The 25,137-nt window shown below is 47.4% G+C and overlaps 1 protein-coding gene across 2 annotated transcripts in view; it reads right to left on the reverse strand.

The window, feature by feature from the left end:
• The window catches only part of ZBTB16 (zinc finger and BTB domain containing 16), a gene marked incomplete at both ends in the record, with an annotated part of 203,159 nt that overhangs the window by 97,595 nt on the left and 80,427 nt on the right, over nucleotides 1–25,137 (reverse strand). For both annotated transcript variants that reach the window (XM_080701261.1, XM_080701260.1), the window contains one exon: nucleotides 2,309–2,406. In XM_080701261.1, the coding sequence (XP_080557387.1) occupies nucleotides 2,309–2,406 (98 nt within the window). The remainder of the gene's footprint in view (nucleotides 1–2,308; nucleotides 2,407–25,137) is intronic.

Raw genomic sequence — 25,137 nt, forward strand, 5'->3', positions numbered from 1 at the left:
ACCACATTAGCCTGCCTCCCAAGTGGGGGGGGGGGGGGATAAGGTGAGTCCATAACTTACTAAAACACAAAGAAGAAAGACTGCACCCAAAGACATCTTCAGATGAAGAGATGTGGGTGCCCAGAAGAAGGTCCCCATGCTTCTGGCTGGGGATGGGGAACGGCTGGGGGTGCATCATGGAAGGGACCTTGGATAATCTGGGCAGATGGCAGAGGGTTCTTCCAAGCAGACAGAATGGGGTGAATAGAGCCGCAGGGCTCAGAGAGCAGGGGGCACAAGAAGCAATGCAACAAGTACATGGGTCTGACTAGAGCACTGGACATTAGTAAAGAGTAGCAAGGAAGGGCCCGAGTAGCCAGGCGCAGAGATGCACGCTTAGATACCAACTGCTTGGGAGGCTGAGACAGGAGGACTGCCGGTTCCCTTAGAGACTTACAGAGCCTCTGTCTCAAAATCTAAGGAAATAAAATATAAAAGGGCTGGGGGTACAGCTCAGAGGTAGAATGCCCCTGGGCTCAATTCCCAGTGCCAAGGAGTGGAGGCTGAGTCACAAAGAGGGCAAGGGAGCTTTAACAACAGGTGGAACCGCATATGGCCCCATCAAAGCGTTCAGTGCCACACAGGTGTCTAGGGCAGGGAACAAAACAAACAGAAAACCTACACTTTGTTCTTAGGGTCAGGGAAGCTGGCCAATCTAGATGGCAGTCAGTTTATGGAACCACGCAATGAACCCTAAACAATGTGCAAAGCTGAAGGGAAGCAAGAAAATACAGGGTGAATGTCATTAAAACAGAATGAGTGCCAAGCAGATGCCAAATGCAGCGCTGCCTGGACTCAGGACTTTGGGTCAAGGTTGCACAGGCGGGCAGGGTGAGGAGGACTCAGTGGAGCACAGAGTGGGGTGGAGGGAGGGAGCAGACATGGGGACGGACAGAGCGGACACACTGAGATGGACCACTGTTCAGGAAGGCCGAAGCCCTGTGTCTGGAAGAGGGAAGAATGGGAGATAAGAAGTTTGGCCAGGAAGAGGGACTGCAAAGGCCAGAGAGAATGGCCACTTCTGACACAGAGCAAAGCCTCGTGTGCTCTGCTGAAGGGCAGTGTCAGCTGTGGTGGAGCCAGGAGGAGCACTTATACAATCGTGCTCACAATGGGCCCAAGGAAGAACGGAATGTGGTGGCCAGCCAGGCAGGAAGCTTCTGGAGTTAGGTGACGGGAACATGCCCCAGAGTGACAGCTGCAGACGTAGGGAAAAGGAAGGAAGGTGCAAGCAGAAGGATATTTATTAAACACAAGCTGTATACTAGGGACTTGGTACCATGCCTGTAACATATAGTCTATCCTCTGATTCTCAAGTAAATCAGTAGCTGGAGACACTTGCACTTGACAGATATAGAAGTTGGATACAAGACAAGTCAGGTCATGGTCACACAGCACCAATCTACAACAGGATTTGAACCTTCGTCTGCACAACCCTAAAACCCAAGCTCATTTCACAAACACTAAACTGCCTAGAGGGTCAGTCGCTCCGGGGCAACGTGGAGACAGAAGAAGCAGAGGTTGGCTGCTGCCTATATGTCAGGAGAGCAAGACCAGATAAGAAGACAGCCTGATCCTCTCCCCTAAAAAGTGACTCTGAGGGTGAATGGCAAGGTTATTAAAGGGAAAAGCTTGTGCCCGCGGCAGGGAAGTGTTGAAGCCTCTACAACCAGTCAGGTGACCCCTGAGCCTCGAAGCCACAGCATCAGCCCTGCAGATCCTTCGCTCCACCAGGAACACTCAGGCACGCTGAATGTCAGCGGCTTCTCCCCTTTCCACGCCTAATGGGGCAAAGCAGCTTTGCCCAAACATGAGCAAAATTACCAGCAGCCACACAGTCGACCCCACTAGAATTGGATAAAATTAACTTGCAAAAGACAGCACGCTATAACTAGCTTTGTGTTCCAACCTTTCTATATCTATTTAATTAAAGGCTCCTGTATAATGTGAACCCAATAGTCAGATTCATTAGACAGCGAGAACCTAATTCCACAACTGTTTTGCTAATGAAACTGCAGTCTACTTTGGAAGGTAGATCACACGGGCATGGGTGCCAGTGGCACCCTGGAAACCCCCAGGGAGCATGAAGATGGGTTGCTCTGATGGGCACACGTCAGCAAGGGTTTTCTGCTCCGTGAACCTGGAGACAAGGTAAACCAAGTCCCTGGCTGAGGACACCTGGGCCACAGCAGGCTCTGGGTTGGGGGTGAAGGCAGGCAGGAGGTAGTGACCTGTGTCCCAGCGGGCCAGTTAAGGCATCCTTGCCTACCTGAATGAGCCAGTAAGTGCATTCTCAGTCGCAAACTATCCAGGAACCGCTTTCCGCAGAGTTCGCACCCGTATGTCTTCATCCCACTGTGCAGCTTCCTGTAGGGGAAAGGAAAAGATAGGTTGCTGCTGCTCTGGCTGGACAGAGGGAGGCCCACCCCCACCTGGGTGCTTTGCAGCCATCCTCCGGCAGGTGAACGGGAGGAAGGAGGTGGAGGGCACGGCCCTCATGGAGAACTCATCCCTGGACCCTCGGACAGCCTCAGTGCCCCCCCTCCCATGGATGCACCAACGAAGCCCATTCTAGGTCTTGTCCAGGGATAAAGAAAGGGCTACTTCTGACTGCTTTATTCACTGCACACAGACCATGGGGGGAAAATCAGATCTGACTTGAGAGCAGAGGAGGAAGCAGATCCCTGTACAGTCAGACATAAGACTTGCAGTCAAACCAGCCAGATCATAAATGAAGGCTTCCTGGCCTCTGCTTACCTAGAACTGTGCTGCTACTGCACATGTGCCTGGCTCCCCCGCACCCTCTAGACAGAGGAGGGCTGCACTTGTATTCTTTGTCTCTTATCTCCACTGCCCACCACAGTAACTGCCACAGAGGAGGCTTTGGATGAGCTTATGAAGGAACCAACGTCTTGATGGACCCCCAGGGAATAGAAGAACAACGGGGACCCCTAGCACACAAATCCTTCCTGCAAGGCCCGGCTTTAGAAACATCTTCCCTCTGTGTCTTGCCCTGACACATAGAAGGGTTTCAAGAAACTGGACGTGGGTCTGTATAACATAAGGCCGTTGGAGTTGTCTGGGGCTTTCCAAAGCCCTTCTGCACATAGTATTTCATTTTGTCATCACGAGGAAGGATTCTGTGAGGTGGGCTGGGCCGTGTTATCACCATCAGGAAGACCAGAGGCCCGGTATCAACTGGTCACAGCCCCAGCCTGCAATAGTGCTCCAGTCCCAACTCCACCCTGGGGCCTTTTCCCACAGACCCCTTGCTCCATCATGAGCTGACAGACCCAAGTTGAGTTGATGAGACCCAAGGGACTGGACGGGCCAGCTAGCAGCAGGCTGAGGACTGGGTAGAGGTTCTGAATTGCAGGCTGGCCCCAAACACTGACTTTCTTCCCACCCATACTCCAGTTCTCAGGCCCTCAATGCCACTGTGGATCCAGGATCCAGCCTTCACCACTGACCAACTCCACAGGTTCCCTGCAACTTCCCCTCCAAAACAGGGCAGGCAGTGGCTGCCAGAGGCAGTGCCTGTGGACAGGCAAGAGAATTCAGAGCTCTCTGAAACCCAATGACCTATTGGAGTCGGAATGCCAAAGTGTTAAGACCACAGTCAAAGGCTGGAGCGCTGGTACTGATATTATATGAAACCTCAGATGGAGTTTGCCCATGCACTCAAACAGGAGGGCCCAGAGTATGACAATGAAACTGAGCCACCAACTTCCAGATCCCCAAATGAGAACCCAGTAGCGTGCCAGAACTTTGCAGCGTCGCCAGGTGAGCCTCCTGAGTGCCACAGCCCATGGGCGCCCATGGCAAGAAGATAGCATATGATCCACTGTGCACAGCCTTCTGATATGGATCACTCACAGTTCTCTTCATAGAACTCTTTCTCAATCACATTGTTTTGTTTGCTCATTTTCCCTTTGCCCCATGCCAAAGACAAATGATTTCTCAATCACACACACAAACACACATACACACACACTCACACAAAGACTCATCCACGACATCAGAATAGCCCACCCCTCCCATGTTATCTCACTTCTGGCTACAGCTGATCCATCCAAATTGAGAAATATTAACAGTACAGAACATTTTAACTGAACATTCTTAACTCTAAATATATTTCACAATACTAGGACATGTCCTAATCGTATCTGGGGCAAAGTATGTTTTTACATATGGACCTAGGTACGGGAGTGTGTGTGAGTGTGGGCACACACAGGAGAGTGGGACATACCTGCCCCATTGCCTGGATATGATGGATGTTTGCTTTTCTAAGAGGTGTTTTAAGAGCAGCAAAGGTTCTATTCACAAGTGGTTGAGTAAGTGAACTCACACGCAGTCAAGAAGAAGTCTGGTGGAGGGCCACCTATAGGCCCCAGTTTATTTTCATCTTTCCCTTTACTGGTGAGTTTTTTATTTCCAGGGATGCCTGCCTCTCAGGGGTGTCTATCAGGAGGAACAGGGGAACAGATATCCACTGGGATCTGTTTTCCAAAAAGACTCTGGAGTGACCAGCATTTAGATTTTGGGACATCTCCACTTTGGGGTTTCTATCTCTTCTTCCTGAGGGTTCCAGATAAAATCCCTCACCCCAAATAACACTATGAGTAGAAGCATTGCCTTTTCCCTAGATGTGAATGGATTTGCCTAGAAATTACTAGAAGTGGCCCTTCTTCCAGTGGCCAACTGGAGAGGTTTGGTGTAAGGGGTGATGGGTGCTTGCCCTTGCCCTACAGAGGTAGCAGGATGCAGGGAAGATTGGTCAGCTAGCAGCTGGAAGACCTGGCTCTTCATCCTGTCCAAGCCACTGACTTATTGTAAGACCTTGAACAAGTCATGTTAACACAATCCCTCCACTTTTTCTTCCTTGTAAGTAGCTGTGGATGATAATTAAAATTTGAGGCAAAGACAAAATTTTAGAATTCAAGAGTCTTATCCATACCCTTTAGCCTTACCACTAAGGTGTTCCTCTAAGGGGTACTACTACTCTCCCTGAGCCAGGCCCCACTTGTTACTGTCCACTGTGATGGCCTCAGACACTCAGGCAGCCAGGCTAGGAGAGCCAATGAAAAACTCTAGACCCAACCCAGCAATCTATTCGGTTTAAAAATCTTCTAATCCAGATGACCTGAGTTTCCTTCTTTACTCATTTGTTATTTTTCAATGAAAGAAACTTCTGGAATGTATCACGAGCCTTTACTCAGAATCATTCTGCTGCCATGAGTTTTTCAGCCTTCAGAGACATAGGTGTCCTATCTTATCTAATTCTCAGGGTAAGGACACTGCCCTGAAACTGACCTACTAACTCAGTGTCCCACACAGGTTACCAGAGGCGACTATGGCATCCTTGTGAGCCAGCATGTAGTACAGGTCAAAGGTCTTACCCAATGCCAGGGAGACCTGGGCAAAGCATACAAAGTTCAGGAGAGAAAGAGGAAACAACTTCACAGGCCTGCCTGGGGTTCAACAGGGCTCAGCGTGCATTTGCTTGTATCTTTAATTATTATTGTTCACATACTAAGGGAGAAAGTGGGAAAGTGGAAGCTTCTTCTAATTCAAAGAAAGAAGCAAATAGCCATAAAGAACCAAGCGCATTCTGTGGACGTAGCCACCAGCAGACTCTATGAGACAGTCTGCAGAAGAGCCAGTGTGGAAATGGAATTCCAATTGGCTTCTAGAGCAAAAGGACAAGTGTATACAATTTCATGGCTGTTCCTCTTTAGATCATAACCTCCTCAAACCACCGCTACACAGTATGTAGAACATTTGGATCAAAGTGGAAATTCTGTCCACCTTCCTCCTCTCTTCCATTTTCAGTACATCTTTCAGTCTAGTCCTGTTTTTAAACAAGTTGTTAGTGGCCATTTGAGGTCACCAGCCTCCACTGTGAACAGGGAAGGAGGACATCTGAAGATGGTTTTGCACTTCTCCCTGTGCCGCCTTATTGATGATGGAGTCCCCACCATTTTAAAAGTAACCTGGTTCTAGAATGTCCCCAAGCATCTCCACCCCGTACTGAGTGGGGGACCCATTTCCTCCATATGTTGCAGGTCCTCGTGATCTGTTCTGGGGGAGAGAGCTCAAGTTCTCCCCCATCCCTAGGGCTGACCTATCTCAGATAACACTTGGCCCATTAGATAAGCTCACTTAAAGCCAAAAAGAGAAAATAAACCTCTTAACATGTTTGTATATTCTCAAGAAAGTTGAATCATTATGAAAAATTAGAGATAAATAAATTTGAACCAGTTTTACAAGTAACATAAGAGAAGGACCCATTTCTTTTCAACAATTCTCAACCTTTTAACTCTCACTACTAAAACCAAGGTAGCAAGATACAAGATCATCACGAACAATTTCTGTGCTATTGCAAGTGTGAAAACCCATAAAGATTTTGTCTTTTCTTCATAAGGCCTAGTTTAAAAGGAATTGCCCAGCCAGGCGTGGTGGCGCACGCTTGTAATCCCAGCATTAGGGAAGCTAAGACAGGAGAATCACAGTTCAAGGACAGCCTCAGCTACTTAGTGAGGCCCTCTACAACTCAGTGAGACCCTGTTTCAAAATAAAGAATAAAAAAAACCAGGGCTGGGGGTATAGCTCAGAGGTAGAATGCCTCTGGGTTCCAACCTCAGACCCAGAAAATAAATAAATAAAAAATAAATAAATAAATAAATAAATAAATAATAAATAAATAAATAAATAAATAAATAAATAAAAGAGGATTGCTCAGCATTGCTTAAGAAAAACCCTTCTAGGTAAAAGGGGATGTAAGGCAGTCCTCTGTTCCTTCTAACAATCCAGAGCCATACCCTGGTCCTGTGGCTCCTGAAGTCCATACAAGGAAGTCACAGGCTTTTCCATAGCAGCACAGAGCCTGGGCTTTAGACTAACCACTCATCTTTAGGATAAGCCTTTATCATGCCAGCTCACCTAGGACAGCAACAGCAGCATGAGTGGCACCCAGGAGAGATTCATTCCCCAGTTCCATCCTCTCTACCTTCAGGTCTCCAGAGGCAGTGGGCCAGAGTAGCTGCTCCCAAAGGATGCCCTCTGTGTGCGCTCTCTGCAGGATCTCAGCCCACTCCCATCCCACACAGCCAAGGAACAAGGAGAGAAGGCAAGAAGGGCTCACCCCACCACCAATGCCAAGACAGAAAGGCCAACAGCCCTGTCTGGCAAAAAGAGAGGGGCTCAAGCTGCAGACTGCCAATGCCACGTTGCCTCTCAAATTCCTCTGCCCAGAGACAAATGGCAGAGTTTGGAGCAGACCAATAAGCAGGGAAGGTTTGGAGAAGGAATTCTTGGTTCTAATAGACCAAGGGCTGTACTTTCTAAGTCTCCTATGGAAAAGCTGAAATTGCCTGACCTATAAATCTGTTGGATAGATCAACACTGGGAACTGAGACCTATAACTGGGGAAAGTGGGTGGAAGGGAACTCCATAGATGGACCACGGATAGCGTTTTGTTTTATTCTCAGTTTAACAGGTCCATCCCCTGAACACTTAAAGACAGGGCTGATGCAGCTCAGAAGGTCCTTCCAACTCATCCTCCCCTTTATCTGAGGCAGAAGTCTCCCCAGTACTTAGGGCTTTTGCCTTCTGATCCCACGACCATCAGTTTGACCTACTCAGTGCTTCAGAACAGACAGGGGAGAGACAGGCACTTCTGTGAGTAAGGCCCAGACCTCTGCTCTCTCAAAAGCCTGCTGCCCTCAGGAGAAGCACCCTCTCCAAGATCCTCCACTTACCATGAGAAGCCAGCAACCATGCAGACCTCTTGGTCCTCTCTGGAGCCCACCCTGGCTAACTGGCATTGCTACCATGACTCCTTCTGTGGGATGGCACAAGACAGGGCCCTTCACAGAGTCTGCCTCCTCAGCTTGGTGATAAAACCACTCCAGGCCATGCACACCTTTCTATGTAGAAACTGAACTGAGAGAAGAAAAAACTTACATATTCAGTAGTGGGCTTACTCATCTTCCTTAGACTCTTAAGTTAAAAAAAGATGTCTCTGGGTGTGGTGGCACTGCCTGTAATCCCAGTACTTCAGAGGCAGAGACAGGAGGATCACAGGTTCAAGGATAGCCTCAGCAAGGTAGCAAGTGAGACCATTCCAAAACAAAAAAACAAAAATTTAAAAAAAGGGCTGGAGGTTTAGCTTGGAGGTAGGGAGCTTCTGGGTTCAATCTCCAGTACCAGGAAAGAAAGAAAAAAAGTCATCCTTTGATGTCCATTTGCCCTTAGTTCAATTGACAAGAGAAAGGTCAAAGAGCCAATGGTGTTCTGTGCTCTAAGAGAAAAGGATGAATGAAAAAACTACCAGGAATTTCTTCTCCGAAACAATTTCCAGAAAGACTGTATAGTGTCGTCCACATCCAGCCCATTTCCTACACTTTCTATATGTCTTTTTGTGGGGAAAGGAGTACTCTGAACAGAGCTTGCTCTACTACAGGTTTACTACTCTAAACCAGGGCAGGCTATTCACAGGGCATCTGGGACATGCAGAGAATGTTCCCAACCTTCTAAGGGTGACATTAGATCTCCCCAAAGAATATCCCTTAATGCCACCAACCGTGTCATATTCCAGGCTGGGAAGGTCATTAGTCATACCCAGTGTCATTCTCCCTACATATGCGATTGGAGGCTAAACCATTTGTGAGTTCTTCAGAACTATAAGGTCCTTGTAGATAGGAACCATGTCTTCCTCTCTGCACCCCAACCCCATGTATTCTTCAATGCGCCCCTCCCCCAGCAGCCAGAGCAGACAGAGCAGGAGCTCCCAGCAAGGCATCTTCAACCATGCAGTGACGAAGGAACACTTGGCCGCTAACATGCAGCCCACACCTGGAATCAGGGAGGAGGCCTAGCACACCAGGGGAGAAGGAGCAGGCACAGCTCGTTCTAATCTTGGCTGAGGAATGGGTCACTTTCATTTTCTCGAGACATAATGGAAATTATCCTCTTATCCACTTTTTTAATGTTGAGATTAGACAATCATTTGACAAGCTATGAATGCTTAGCTGGTATTACCACAAATTATCCTTCTAGCAATAGAGTTCGTTGCTCCCTGACTAGTCAATATTAATAAACATTACCGAATGCTTTTACAACACAATTTATTTTTTAATACAGCTCTTTATGTATGCCATAAAGTGAATATACCAATAAAAGCCAAGGATTTCAAAGAACAGATTTAAAAAAAAACAACCAAGAACTAACTGAGTGCTAGTTAACACCTTCTGTGCTGCAGGTTTGGGAAGGCCTAGAGATCCAGACCAGTAGAATTATGGAAACTTAGTGGCCATATTCTGTTTAGGAGTCTTGTAAAAGGAAGGAGAAAGAACATCAAAGAAGAGTCATGCTCTCTTATGAATCACATAGATTAAAAAAAAAAAAGTATGGCATGTTAACGAGAGAGAGAGAGTGAGACAGAGACAGAGACAGAGAGGAGCGAAAGAGAAGTTGGATATAGAAGACTTGGTTTTTATCCCAGCTCTGCTGGTAACCATCAGATGACCTTGGCCAAACCACCTCTTACAGTGTCTAGATTTCCTTTTCCACCTTTGCAACAATGCAAAGCTAGATGATTTCTAAGGTTACTTCCCATCAGCTCCACTAAACTGGAAGGCTGTGGGTCAATGGCAGCTGGATGCACCTCCTTCCTCAGGATCCACACCACGTTCATCCTCTCAGTCCAGTTCATCACTGAGCCCAGGACATACCAAGGGTTCAATGCATTCTGCTGAATGACTGAACAAACAAACAAGAAAGGGAATTTGCAGAGAAAAACATAAAGGCAGGGAAAAAAACCTACTGCCTCGCTATACACACAGCACAGTACAAAAACAGTTATCTCCATAACTGTCCAGAAAAGAGGCCCTCCTTGGGGTTCTCAGCAAGAAAGCACCACCCCCCCCCTTGGCCTAGGATCAAAGCCAATCTGAAGCTGGTGAGAGAGTCCCAAGCCTTGAAAACACCGTGTGTGTGTGGGGGGGGCCATAACCACACCAAGTACAGTACCCTCTGATCAGGCCACCTCTGATATTGTCAAAATACAATATCAGAAAGGACAAAGGGGCAGGCTAATCTCCCTGCAGCAACTGCTCCAAGAAGGCTCTTCATGGCTGTGAAGCATCACCACCAGGAGGCCTGGGCTTCTGGCTGTTATATAACCGGCCCTTTGTTTTAAAATACTGAGTTCTCCTAAGTCATTTATTTGAAATATCTCTATCAACAAATTTCACCAAGAACAAAAGTTTTTCATTTGGGCACTGGGCTATGTGATGATCTTATCTCACACAATCTCATACAGTCTCTTTCAACAAGGTCTTAGCATGCTTATCTGCGAAGTTCCTGGTAGCCAAATATGATTGAAATGTTCTATTTATGCTCACTGGATTAAGGAGATGTTGCAAAACTGCACAAAACCCTGGCAGATGTAAGCAAGGTATTACAGCCTGGGCAGTTAAGATCTGAAGGGAAAGGATCAATACACACTTTTGTAGTTTTCTTTCTTTCTTTTTCTTTCAAGAAAACAGGGGAAAAAAAGTTGTGCTCTTAGAAAAGGGTAGAGAAAAATAGTGAGATGCTTCCAGATTTATAGTTTCTCTGAGCTTTTTCCAAACCCAAAACAGGGCACCATGATGCATGCTTGATGATGTCAGCCCAAGGGAAACAAAAATAAATTCAAAATATTCTCTCCAGATTTTAACAGGCCCTATAAGGGAATCAAACTATGGTTATGGATGAATGGGGGTTTTGTCTTTTTTTCTCCTCTCTCCCATACAAGGCTTGTAACCGGCACAAATAGCCAATTTCTGGGAAAATGCCTTTCAGAAAGCTACAGACTTTGCTGCTATCTCCCTGTCGTGCTGAAGTATGTGGAAGAAAAATCTTCACCTCCTGATTATAGAGGCCATTTCTGTATGTTTCCACTGCAGCCAGGAAGCCAGAATGCCACCTTCAAATCCCCCAGAACACTCAGGACTGTTGAGAATAACTGAGGCTTATTAAATAAAGGCCTAAGAAGAACGTTTCTTCTGGAATTAAACCACTCTGAAACCTTTTTAATGTGTATTACTTCATTCTATCTGCTTTAGTACACTGAAAATTAAATTCCTTTTCTATGAGGATGCTAAGCTTGAGCGCCATCATGCTCAGCGTCAGTTCTGAACACGCAAGAAAGAAGAGCTAGGCAGATTACCTGCGTGGACAGCATGTCACACTGTGAAAATTATTGCCATTTTAATGAAGAAAAGGGCCAGAAACCAAAGAAATATCCGTTTCTTCGTTGGTCTTTTCTTCCTTTCTTCTAGAACAATGAAATTTAGTCAGGTGAGGTTGTTCAATAGCAAAGCATGTGCACTGATAATGCCACGCCTTTACTTGGAAAAGGCTTCCAGAGCATCACTCCACACCCCTGGGGTTGGGAGAGAGTGCAGTCCCGCTTTGTGGATGAGGAAACTGAGGCTAAGGGACTTACTTCCCCAAGACAGCAGGAAGACATCTCCAGCCTTCTCACTAAAGGATCTGCTTTCACATTTATCTACCCAAGGAGAGATCACACACCCTGCCAACAATGTCCTCCCCGAGGCTCTGAGCCAGTCTTTTTGCCTGCAAAGGAGCAAGAAACCCACCAGCAAGAAAAGGACGCTGGGAACATGCCTGGGATTTACCAGCCCTAATCCAACAGGAGCAAGAACAGAGGCTACAAAGAAAAAGGCACAATGAAGGATGACACCCAGGCTGGGTCTCGGGAGACGTTGGAAGCTCCTCCAGGGAAGGCCCCTACCGCTGGGTTCCTACCGCTGTCCACTCTGCATCTGCTCAACACCTTGTGCGCATCCGCCTCCTGGCAGGCCAGGCTGCACCTGAAGCACATTCTGCCTGGGGAGGCTCTACGCTGACACCTTTCTCCATGATCACACTTCAGTGGCCTCCTTTCAAGCACCTAACACAATTTGCAGTTACACGTTGGTCTTTATTATAATTCTTCATCTCTATTAGACTGTAAGCTACATTAAGGCACAGTATCCTCAGAGTCAGGCATGGTGCTTGGGACAGAGTAGGCCTTCGGTACATTTTTTCTAAATAACCGTTTTATTGAGATGTTGTCCACAAACCCTAAAATTTGCCCTTGTAAAGGGTACCATGAGAGGTTTGTACACATTCATAGAACTGTGCGACCATCACCACTGTCTAATTTCAGGATATTTTCATCGCTTTACAAAGAAACCCTGTGCCCATAAACAGCCGCTCCTCAATCCCCTCAACCCCCAGCCTCTGGCAATCACTAATCCATCTTCCTCTACTGATCTGCCCATTTTGAACGATTCATAGAGAATCATACAATGTGCAGCATTTTGGATGTGGCTTCGTTCACACAGCATCGTGTTCTCAAGCTTCACGTCCATATTGTAGCCTGCAGCAGTGCTTCGTTCTTTCTTGTTGTGGAATAACATGCCATGGTACAGACATACCATACCAACTCCATCAACAGTTGATGGACATTCAGTTCTTTCAACCTTTTGACTATTCTGAATAATGCCACTATGAATATTCGTGTGCACGCTTTATCGGTGGACATGTGTCTTCACTTCTCTTTGGTATATACCTAGGCGTGGAACTGCTGGGTCAGATGGCACCTCTATGTTTAACCTATTAAGGAACTGCCAGGCTGTTTTCCAAAGCAGCTGTGCCATTTTACATTCCCATCAGCAATGTATAAGGTTTCCAATTTCTCAATACATTTTTAGACTAAATGAATAAATGAATGAAGATTTCTTCTGCTGTGAAAGCCCCCAGAGAAAGGGATACAGTTCCAAGGCTCCAATGGGAAACTAGCTTCTTCATCTGCAGACAGGACATGCCACATTCGTGTTTAACAGAAACCCCGAAGAATGCTATTTATACTGAGCTCATTTCAGAGAGAAAATCGAACGAAAAAACAAAGACAAGGAAAGAAAAACACCAGATAGCTCAAAGTAGGTACTACTTTTGCATGTGATTCCCCCCCATTCTCCATTCCATGTCCAGACTCAATCATTTAATGATGTACCTATTTTAATCAGATGTAGTTGAAAATAGGAGAACAATATGCTCAGGTTCATAGTGAGGAGAGTGTGATTTTATAGCACTATTATCTCTACTGGGAAGTTTGAAAAGAGACTTAATACTTAGATGAAAAATACAAGCCAAGAGTGGTGGTGCATGCCTCTAATCCCAGTCCTTGGGAAGCTGAGAAGGGAGGGTTGCAGGTTCGAGGACAACCATAGCAAAGTAGCAAGACTCTTGGCAACCCAGTGAGACCCTCTTTCAAAGCAAAAAAATAAAAAAGGGCTTGGAGTGTAGCCTGAAGGTAGAATGTTCCCGGGTTTAATCCCTAATTCAAAGAAAGGACGAAGGAAGGGAGGGAAGGAGAGGAGGAGGGAGGGAGGGAGAAATGGAGGGAGGGAGGGAGGGAGGGAGGAAGGAAGGAAGGAAGGAAGGAAGGAAGGAAGGAACGAACACAGGACATGGCTAAAATACAGCTCAGTAGTAGAGCACTTGCCTAGCATGCTTAAGGTTCTGATTCAATCCACAGCAACATATCCACGCATGCGCACACATGTGTACACACAGATACAAAAATGCACAAACAAAAACATCCCTGGCAAACTCTAGGAGAGGGGCTTATGAAGCTGGGAGCTGCTGAGAAGAGGGGCAGGCCACAAGCAGGACATGGTCTCTCTGCCAGAGCTTGCTGGAGTGAGCAGGGTGTCCGGGAACAGGGGCAGCTCTGTTCAGGTTCCCCCAAACTTCTTTTTGCTCCTTTTCTCTCTCTGTAAAAGAAGGCGGCCGTATCCCTTTCTGCACAGACTCCTTGCAAAGAACAAACAAACAAAGGCTGGGACCTAGCAAGGCCCTTTGCAAGCTGTAGGTAATTAAAACGGCCTGTAAATGCCCCCGCAGAAAGCACTTCAAAGAGACAGTAATTCCAGCAATGGCCAGTCAAGACTGTGTGGTGTAAAAATTATGAGTTCTCCCAATGGGGAGCTTTGTGTGAAAAGGACAGGGGTTGGTGGCAAAGGGAGGGTGAGCCACACAGAGGTTTACAATTGGTGTCCATGCCCAGTGTGCGCAGGACTGTGTGATGGGGAGGGGGGCACACACGCGCAGGCCAGAGAATGGGGACCGTGTGCACGTGTGTGAGAGAGCACACATTTATCAACGCTGAGACGGTCCAAGCGTGTGGGCATGGAGATAAAAGGAAAAATAAAATAAAAGCAACAAATACGCATCCTCTTCCCTGCTGGGCCTCGTTTTCACAGAGAGAAGCAGCAGGCGGTTTGCGTGCTCCTCTGGCTCTGAACTTCCAAGGCTGCCGAGCACATGGGCGATGCATAATAGCCACGGCTCTGGGCCCAACGAGCAGCGAGGCCAACAGTGGCTTCTGGATCTGCCCAGGCTTTCGGGCTCACGGCATGACACATAATAGCCGGCGACACGCTGCAAGCTCTGTTATCTTCAAACAGAGGATAAAGAAGAGAGATAGGTTCTTAACCTTGACTCTGACTGCATTCACTAAGTCCCCCGAGTTGCCTGCCTGGGTGCCCTGTGTTAAATGGATACAGAAATGGAGACTGGGTACCCACTTTTCATTACACACAATGCAGAAAACCCAAATGACAAAAATTAGCACTCACCTGACCACAGAATCACACACACACACTTTTTTTTTAATGCCTATCACTGGAGTATCTTTTCTGTATCTTTTGTATATCTTGGACATTCTGCCAGGCAGGAGGACCAGTATCAGCATCAGGAAGCCTTCCCCAAGTCTCTCCCCTCCCAAAGTTGATTCTCCATCTCAACCCTGTCTCTGCATGCGTCTATAGCTCCATCTGTGGCACTGGGGTACCTCTCCTTGCTTCTGTGACTCTGTAACTAGATGGGCAGCCACCTGAAGACAGAGCTCTGCCTCATGTATCCCTGTACCATCCAGCTTCACAAGAAGCACGTGGTAAGTGGATGGATGGGCGGCGGGCGCTGTGCTGTGGGCAAGGGATCGATAAGGACCTGGATGCGGTTCAGTGCCCCCCCAGCTCCTCACCCCCATCAGTCAGCCATGCGTTCCCCTGGCCCACAGAAGCCTCCCAGCCTGTGGAGGGAAACTGGGAGCAACCCTAGGCTCAGCAGCAGCAACAAGCCAAAGAAACCAGCCCTGGCCTGTGGTTTTATTTCCCCATAAACAAAATTTTGCTCCGCCTCCCTCTCAGCCCCACTCACTAACTCCTCCCTGACATTGCTGGCTCTAAGTCCACACATAAAAATGTCCTTTACTATTTTTATTTAATGAGCTTTCATTTTTCTTTCCTCTTTTTGTAAATGAGAAAGGAAAGCCCACCTCCTAATGGGGATGGGGAAGAGAAAAGAAAGTCGAATCTCTTTTAAATGGGCAATAACTTCATGGGAAGCTTTCTCCTCCACAATCCCACCCCAGCCGCCCCTCCCCATGTCCCCCACACCCCTCCCTCCCCGCTGCATCCTCCCTTCTCACCATTCAAAACAAGATGCATGGATTTTGGACATTTGATTACTTTTAAGTATATATTTTTCCCTCAAATAGACTGAATACAATGGTTAGGAAATGTGACAGAAAACTATTCTGAGCCATTTATTGCCTTAATACCCACCTTTGTCCAACAGGCAGTTTTGACAACAGCGATAAATTCCAAATTTATGTCAACAGAGCATATGTTGAACACCTCATTTCTGAGCTAAAGCGGCATGCTGCCCTATAAATCACCGTTCTGTTTGAAATGAAAGTAGATTACAGGCCTGTGTTATTGAGCAGTTAGAGCTATAGTCATATAAATCAGAACTTTTAACTCTAGGCAATCCGTTGTGCAATTAACTAAAGGGTACTTTGTCATTTCAAGGCTTGTGCACAGACGTGGCAGGGCACAGAGCTGCTGGGGAAGGGGGTGGGAAGGGAAAAAGTTTGTAGGCAACAGGAGGGTTGTGCACGGGGCCTCCACACACAACACACTCCACATCTACCACACTCTCCCCAGTCACCACCCCACAAGAACATGCCAATGCTGAGTACTGGCAAAGGCAACCTCACAGTCAGCCCCTGCCACAAAGACAATGTCCCACTGGGCATGTGCCACCAAGTCACCTCTAGAAGACAGTCACATTGTCTTCAGTGCTAGGATGAAGCCAGAGAGCTGGGGACAGAGCTCAGCGGGAGAACTTGCCTAGCATGTGCAAGACACTGGGTTCAATCCCCAGCACCATGGGGAAATCATATATATCATACATATTTGTGATATATGATATATATGACTTTGTTTATCATATATATGACACCAAAGACACACAAGAGGTGATAAGAGTAATACCAAAAATATTTAGATGATGCCGGTAATGAAGAAAATATAAGAAGAACATTCGTGCAGAACATACTTGAGTGTCATGAGCCCAGCCCTGTTCTACGCACTTGCTTACCTCCTCTTCTTCTGGCCTCAGAATAATTCTATGAGGCAGGTAGTATCTTTATTTCTGTTTTGCTCAGAAGAAAACTGAAGCACAAGGAAGCCAACAACTCGCCCAAGGTTATACAGTTTGTAAGCGGCACAGAGCCTGATAAAATTAGTGAGCAGAGCAAAAGGCTTAAGAACTCAGACTCTGATGCCAGCCCTGTTTCCAAAACCCAAGTCTACACTGTACTAGTTCTACATCCTTCAAGCAGGCTAATAACACTGTTAACCTCAATGGGCAGACACATGAGACCCTGCATATAAAACAATGTTGCATGGATTTGAGAACATAATGTGCTGAATAAATGTAATCTAGTGAGAGGCTGAAGAAGAAGAAAGCTAGACCCTTATCACCCTGACCAGTCCATAGCACAGCTGGACAAAAAGACAGAACCAGAGAAAGATAGAGGAGGAATTCTGAAATGAGGATGTGACACTGTGCCAATATATCAGTGAGTATGTCATCCAAATATATCAAAAATTCTATGGGTGTGCAGAAGAACAGAAAAAACAGTAGATGGTTGGGGATGGCTTGAGGATTGAGGTGGTCTTTCAGGGCTTTTGTGAGCTCAGAAGGGCTCTTTCCACCCAGGTCAGGGAGTATGAAGAATTGATGAGCCTCGGATGAGGGCGAACACTCTGTGCAGTTAGGGATGAGATGTGCTGGGATGCAGGATGCTGACCTGGCTTATCCAAAATAGACACGTGCATGAAGAAGAGGGTGAAAATAAGCTTGACAAGGTGGTACAGCAGGATGGATGGTGTGGAGTCCCAAGAAAGAGGCTGAGGATTGGGGTCTCAGTGCTATAGACACTAAGCAGCCACAACCAAAAATCCTCCTCAGAATAATGGAGTTGGCTGTATGTAGGAGGCTCAGTGTGGGCAGGGACCACAGGAGGAGAAAGACAGAAGTGCCCAAATTCTAAACTGAAATAGGAGCATCTACAAAGACGGCAGTTAGGTCAGCCTTCCAGGACAAAATGCCAACAGACGGCTGCAGCCACATAGCTGCGGAGTGCTGACACATTCCATAGGAAAGGGACTGCATCAGACCACCTACCTCCAGCCACTGCCTGGTACAGGTGCCTGGCTCCGTGAAGTACAAGTTGCCACGGCAGAGAATGCACAAGAGCTGCTGCTTCTGTTGGCTACCTCCGTGCAATTAAACGTGCCATCATCCAACTCATCGGGATGCAGATGGCAGCGAGCATGTGCGACAGAGGAGCTGCGCTGGTTTCTTCTTCCCCCTGGCACCCTGAGCTGGCCACCAATTCAGTGAGGCTGGGAGGCAAGAGCGCTAAGATCCCTAGACAAGCCAGGAATCAATTAGATATCTGCTTGGCAGAGCAAAAGATACAACAAAAGCACGAGGCAGCAACCCTGCCCTCAGAAAGCTTTAGGGGAGGGATGGAGATGATACGCAAAATACCAGAAAGCAACCTTTGCTCCGGTGCTCTCACGTCAGGCCTTGACTCCAACAGCAACACCCAGAGCGGATAGGGATCAAAAACTTACTGGCCAGAGACACCCAGGATGAAGCCGACATCCAGAGGAGGAGAAACAGGCACAAGAAGAGCAACACCTCAGGCACAAGAAGAGCAACACCTCATCACTCCTGAGCAAGACAGCCAGCCCAGAGACAGGCAGCTGGCATCGGGGGCAAGTGCTGGGGAGCACTGCACAGAAATCTGGACCAGAAAGCTAAGGCAGGAGGAAGATGGCAAAGAGGGGCCACTGTTCGCCCTTGAGAGGAGGGATGGGGGACCTAAGGATGGCAGTAGTAGCTCAAGAGCATCCTTTGACATGCTCTAGCAGCCTCGGTGCTAGCCTTCCTCTCATGACATATGGCACTACAGAACATCTGGCCTTGGAGACCAGCCAGGCTTTTGCTCCTCCAACCTCCTCTGCCGCCTCCCATTCAAGAAAAAGTGAATCCCTCGCAGAAATAACTGGGCGAACGGGCCTTCCTGCCACTCACTCCGTGTTTGGTCACTCGCCAGTGTGCTTTGTCTTGCTCCGTAATTGGAAGCCAACGAGGCAAGAAAATGCTGCAGAGGCCAGCATCTCCGCAAGACTCCCCCATTCCACACACAGGTGGCCACGCATGTCCCACCTCTCACCCCCTGGCTGGGCAAAGTGCTGGCCTCCATGGGGAGGAGAAAGGAAACCTCTTGGAGATATCTGTTTAATATCTCAAAAGTGGGGGAGCAGATGAAGTATGCACGTTTCATTTAGAAAATCATTAAGGAACTATTATAGTAAAATGAGGCTTCCCGTTTCCAAATAAAGCTGAAACAATCATACAGAACAAACTGGCCGTGCTGGCAAATGAAGAAGCAGGAAGGAAGGAAGTGCAGTAAAAATAATAACCAGAGGAAAGTAGGAAATCATGAAATGCCAGAGAATCAGATGCAGCCTCACGCTCATGGGGACTGGGGGGTCAGCCAATCAGCCAGGCGACCCACCAATCATAACCCTCAGCCTGGGGAAGGGGCTCCACTGATCCTCAGAAGGGTGGTCTCCATGCCCTAGCCATTCCTCTATTCCTACAAATCCATGGGTAAGACTTTCATCTTAGAGGTCCTCACAGATCACCTTGGAGGTACAAAACTGGGCTGAGGGCAGGTGTGGAGGAAGACCAGGGAATATAAAGAAGCTGTCCCCGGAAAGGAGGGGAGTAAGCCCTGGTAGTTCCAGTCTCTCAAAGTCAATAGGTATCTATTGTCTGCTAAATGCAAGCCACTGTGGAGAGCTTCAGAGAAACATAACACACTGGCTGTGCCATCTGGGAGCTTACAATTAAGTAGGGAATGCAAGACAAGTACATCATATGCACGCTGCATGACAGAAACATGGGGAGACAGGTACAGTGATGCACTCTTCTAATCCCAGTATTTGAGAGACTGAGGCAGGAGGATTGCAGGTTCCAGGTCAGCCTTAGCAATGTATGGAGGCCCTCAGAGCAACTGAGCAAAACCCTGCTTCAAAATAAAAAGTTTTAAAAAGGACTGGGGTGAGCCAAGCGTGGTGGCACACGCTTGTAACCCCAGCATTTGGGAGGCTGAGACAAGAGGATCGTGGTTAGCGGACAGTCTCAGCTACTTAGAGAGGAAGCCCTTTTTTTTGTAACTCAGTGAGACCCTGTTTCAAAATAAAGAATAAAAAATAGGGCTGGGGTGGAGCTCGGAGGTAGAATGCCCCTGGGTTCTATCCCCAGTATCTCAAAAAAAGAAAAAGGACTGGGGTGTAGCTCAGAGGCAGAATGCCAATGGGTTCAGTCCCCAGTATCTTCTCCCTGCACCCCCCAAAAAAACAATAAATAATGTCTTCTCTGTGTTGGGTTTATCTTCTCTATGTTCGGTTTATCACTGTCTGGGAACACAGCTATATCCCCAAGGCCCTGTGTATCTCTCCTGAGACTCTGTCATCCTCTCCTGGCCTTTATTGCAAGATTTCTTTTTTCTTTTTTTTTTTTTTTTTTTTTTTTTTTTTTTGTGTGTGTGTGTGTGTGTGGTACGGGGATGGAACCCAGGGCCATTCTATCTTTGAGCTATACTCCCAGTCCTATTTTTTTATTTTTTATTTTGAAACAGGGTTTCACTGAGTTGCAAAGGGCCTCACTAAGCAGCTGAGGCTGTCCTCGAACCACAACCCTCCTGTCTCAGCCTCCCAAATGCTGGGATTACAAGCATGCACCACCACACCTAGCTATTGCGAGATTCTTTTTTTTTTTTTTTTTTTTTTTTTTTTGGTGATACTGGAGGTGGAACCCAGGGGCTTTCTACCTCCGGGCTACACTCCCAGACCTATTTTATATTTTATTTGGAAACAGGGTCTCACTAAGCTGCTGAGAGCCTCACTAAGTAGCTGAGGCTGGCTTCGAACCCGTGTGATCCTCCTGTCTCAGCCTCCCAAGCGCAGGGATTACAAGCATGCGCCACCACACCCGGCTTTTATTGCGAGATTCTTAATCTACCAAAGCTGATTTACTAATCTGTCCTCTCAGGCAATCCATTTTCTCTCCAGCTTTGGAACAGAGACCTGGTGGGCAGGCCTACCAACTGCTGCCACACACCCTTCCATCCAGGAAAGGGCCCTTCTCAAGGGCCTCACAGGCCACTCATGCCTCCCCTGCTGCCTTCTTTATGAGTTTTCCGGAGCTTTCCTTGCTCCACCCCTCACAGGTGCAGAGTACAGTGCTGATCACGCTCACCACCAGAGCAGGGAGATGTGCTCAGAGCACCCAGGCAGCACTGCACCCCAGCCGCACCCCATTTCTAGGGCAGGAGGGACATCCCATCAGGGCCTCTGAAAACAGTTCTCACCAGTCGCTTCTGTGGTCTTCTCCACAGAACCCAACCTGTTCTATCTGCCCAGAGAGACAGATAGTCACCCTCGGTGAAATAAACTAATAGAGTGGGAAGGGAACTTCCCCTCCCCTCCAGAAGCTAATTCAAACAGCCATGGTCGTGTTGAGAGCCTTCAGGCTTCACTCCATAAACAGGCTGGAAAGGTTTGGAGGTATCTTAGCCTGGAAACACTAGGGTCTAGTCCTCTAAATATTTAACTGCAATCTAAAGAGCTACACGTGTTACTTTGGTCTACCTAAGATGCATGTGCCTGAGTTCCTTCTCCAGGGAGTCTGAGAGATGGAGAGTGCCACTTGCAGCCTTTCTCGCCCTCTCCCTACACTCTATTCCCTTTCTTTCCTCCTGGGATGCCCCCATTTCTAAGGGCCCCTCCTCAGGATTGCTGGGGAGGGGGCAGCAGTGTGAGCAGGAGGAGGGATGGCATCCTTAGTGGCCCTGGCAGTGACCTTAATCAGGACAATGAGGTTGAGTTTCTTTTGGTAAAGAGATAAGAGGAGCTGACTTCAAAAGGTAAAGAACGATGGGTCTCCTGAACAATGGACCCCAAAGGTCACCACTGCAGGAAGTAGGAGAAGACACAGACACAATGTCTGTTTCCAGAGTAGTTTGACCTTCTAGGAATCACAGCCTGGGAGGTCCCTGAGCCCTCTATGCAGCCAGGAATAAACAGACTCAGACATTCTAGACAGGGCTTTTAAAATATATCTAAAGACCTCCAGAAAAGAAGTGCCTCATGGAAAGCAGGCCGATGGTGGGGATCTAGGCATAGAGGAACAGAATGAGTATAGATCATTTCCATCTAGGCAGACAGAGAGCTGAGTTAGAAATCCCAGAGACAGTACAATGTGACTTTTAAGGGGGCTGAGCAATGCCCTTCAGTTAAAACTACACATGAATCTTAAAAAGTAAAATTGCAAGGCCCAATACGAAGTCATTTCAGTAGACATTATCCTCAGGTTCTATGATGGAGAATAAAGTCAGGGATAATCACAGCCTTTGGTATGCAACAATCGACCTGGGGCAGGGGGAATCTGAGTTTCCATCACAAAGCACCTAGGGTCCCCAAACTGATAGCATTAAAGAATCCCAAGCAGTGCATAAAGAGAAAACTCTCAGACTGTCACAAACTCTCTGAGGGAATCTTACATGGAACACTTGTGTTTTCTAGGTCTGTTTCCCCATTAGAAAAACAAGGAATTTTTTCAATTCTGACAGTCTGTGGACAGATCTATCTGCTGTATTCACACGCCATTTATCCTTGGCAATGGGTTTTCCCGTGCTATCTGCCTGAGGTCCAGAGAAAGGTTGTCAGGCCTTCTGTCATGGAAGCTCACAGGCCTTCCTAGGGAGGTGCAGGGTCCTATAGAAGGACTCAGAAGCCACCCTCCTGATACCCCAGCCAACGCCCTCTGGAATCTGGAGCACAGAAACATATAGCTCCCAGTGGCATGACATACTAGCTGTATCCACCTCTGTGCACATGTACTTACACGACTCCCAGGAGAAGACATTACAGTGAATATACCTTTGCATCTTCTAAGGGGTCTTTCACAACTCTGGACATTGAGTCACTCAGTTCTGGTGGGTTATCTGGTTCTAGAAGCAATTACCCCGCCTGTAGACTGCAGGCCCCCAAACCAAGGAATTGCCGCATTACGCTTTGGAATTAGCCTGAAAGGTATTTATTTAAAAACATATATATAGGAGCTGGGCGTGGTGGTGCACGCTTGTAATCCCAGCATTTGAGAGACTGAGACCGGAGGATCGCGGTTCGTGGACAGCCTCAGCTACTTAGTGAGGCCCTCTGCAACTCAGTGAGACTCGGCTTCAAAATAAAGAATAAAAAATAGGGTAAGGGGTGTAGCTTGGAGGTCGAATGCCCCTGAGCTCCATCCCCAGACCCGCAAAAAAATAGTAAAAAATAAATAATGTAAAAAAAACACATATAGGAGCATCTATTATATGATAGAAACTTAATAAAAGTGTTTCCTCTTTCTTCTTTCCCTGGTTCTATTTCTTTACCCATTTTATTGTTTAAAAGATGATTTTTAAAAGCCAGGCCTGGTGGCACACACTTGTAGTCCCAGTATTTGGGAGGTTGGGGGCTGAGACAGGAGGATCTCAGGTTCATGGCCAGCCTTAGCTACTTAGTGAGGCACTCTAGCACTCAGTGAGACCCTATTTCAAAATAAAGAAGAAAAAAGTAGGGCTGGGGATTGTAGTTTCAAAATAAAGAATAAAAAAATAGTAGCTCGGAGGTAGAATGCCCCTGGATTCCATCCCCAGTACTGGAAAAAAAAAAAAAAAAAAGATGACTTCAGGGTGCAGAAAGAGCCATTACAAAGCTTTACAACATTTGAGAGTTCTCAGTTCTTCCTGCCTCACCTGTATCATATCCTTCAAGCTGGTGGTATCAGGAACCCTAAACTTCGGTTATATAAAAATACTCTGTGTGGTCCATCCTAGCTATAAAATTCTGCATCATTTTCTGCAGGGATCCACCCTCTGAACTGATCCCATCCCCATCTACTCAAAATAATAAAGTACCCCTTTCCACTTTCACAATTGAAGAGAAAGCTGTCATGCCCATGACCCCAAACATCCTCCATTACCCACTGCATTTTTGGGGGCCACTGTTTGAAGACAAAAATATAGGGGGGAATACAGAAAAGAAAAGGAAAGAAAGACTTGATGGAAAGGCATAGAGAGGAAATGCAGCTCTGCTTGGCAGGAACACAACCAGATTGAGGAGATCAAATGGGAGCCGCCGGAGGTGTGCAAATCTCTTTTTCCCTGTACCTGCTTTGGCGCCAAGACAAACACTGGGGGCAGAGCAGAAGGCAAACATGGAAAAAGTGCTGAGCTCCCAGCGCCCTGCTAAATTCAGCGCGGAGCAGTATTGGGATTATGTTAAGCACATTTCACAGACTCGCCCTTGCTAAGGAACACTGTCCTGAGCCAGGCACCGAGGCGCAGCCAGCTTCACACCTGCCCTGCTCTCCATGCTGGGGCACTGGCAGAAAGACAAGGCCACTTGCTCCTTCCACAGAACACGCAGACATCTCTCCAACCCCGGGAGTTCTGAGAAGAGCCACGGGCTGGTACCTGCCAGAGGGCCAGCATTCAGACAGCATCGTCATCTGGCCTCCGCCTGGTCTGGAGGCTGCTGAAGTATCACAGTTTTCTGAGGACCATGTGACCAAGCCTGCTAAACAGTGGTGCCGGGAGGGCTCCACCGAGCTGCCAGGAGCCATTTCCACCAGCGCTCACCTGCCAGCAGACCCATTTCCTCCACCTCAAGTCCCAGACCCAGCAAGCCACAGACAGGAGTGCAAAGGCCCTTCTGCACTACATGTGGACCACTCAAGGGACTGAGAGGAAAATCTCATACACCCTCAGGCCTTAACAGGGAGAAGTTATTTGGGGCCTGCTGGACCTTAAATGCACCTGTTGCTTCTTTTTTCTCTTTTGATACTGGGGATTGAACCCAGGGCCTGCCTCCAAGTTACATCCCCAGTCGTGTGTGTGTGTGTGTGTGTGTGTGTGTGTGTGTGTGTGTGTGTGTATGTGTGCAAGCACGTGTGTGTGTGTCTGTGTGTGTGTGTGTGTGTGTGTGTGTGTGTGTGTGTTGCCAGGGACAGTCTAACCCCAAGCTATATCCCAAACCCTTTATATTTTATTTTATTTTATTTTATTTTATTTTTTGCAAGTCTGGGGATGGAACCCAGGGGCATTCGACCTCTGAGCTATACCCCCTGCCCTATTTTTTATTCTTTATTTTGAAACAGGGTCTCACTAAGTTGCAGAGGGCCTCACTGAGTAGCTGAGGCTGTCTGCAAACCGCGATCCTCTGATCTCAGCCTCCCAAATGCAGGGATTATAAGCGTGTGCCACCACGCCCAGCTCTCCCAAATCCTTTATATGTTTTTGTTTTGGAACAGGGTCTGGCTAGGTTGCTGAGTCTCGCTTCACTGTTATCCTTGAACCTGTCTCAGCCTCCCAAGTATTGGTTTTACAGCATATGCCACCATACCCAGAACTTCTACCCCTCTTAATTTTTAAAATTTTAAACAAGGTCTCACGGGATTACTGACGGTCTTAGTAAGGTGCTAAAGCTAGCCTCAAATTTGTGATTCTCTTGTCTCAGCCTTCCAGGTACTGGGATTACAGGTATGTATCACCATGCCTGGCTT

Source organism: Muscardinus avellanarius (genome assembly GCF_963383645.1).
Source record: "Muscardinus avellanarius genome assembly, chromosome: 1".
Classification (NCBI taxonomy): Eukaryota; Metazoa; Chordata; class Mammalia; order Rodentia; family Gliridae; genus Muscardinus; species Muscardinus avellanarius.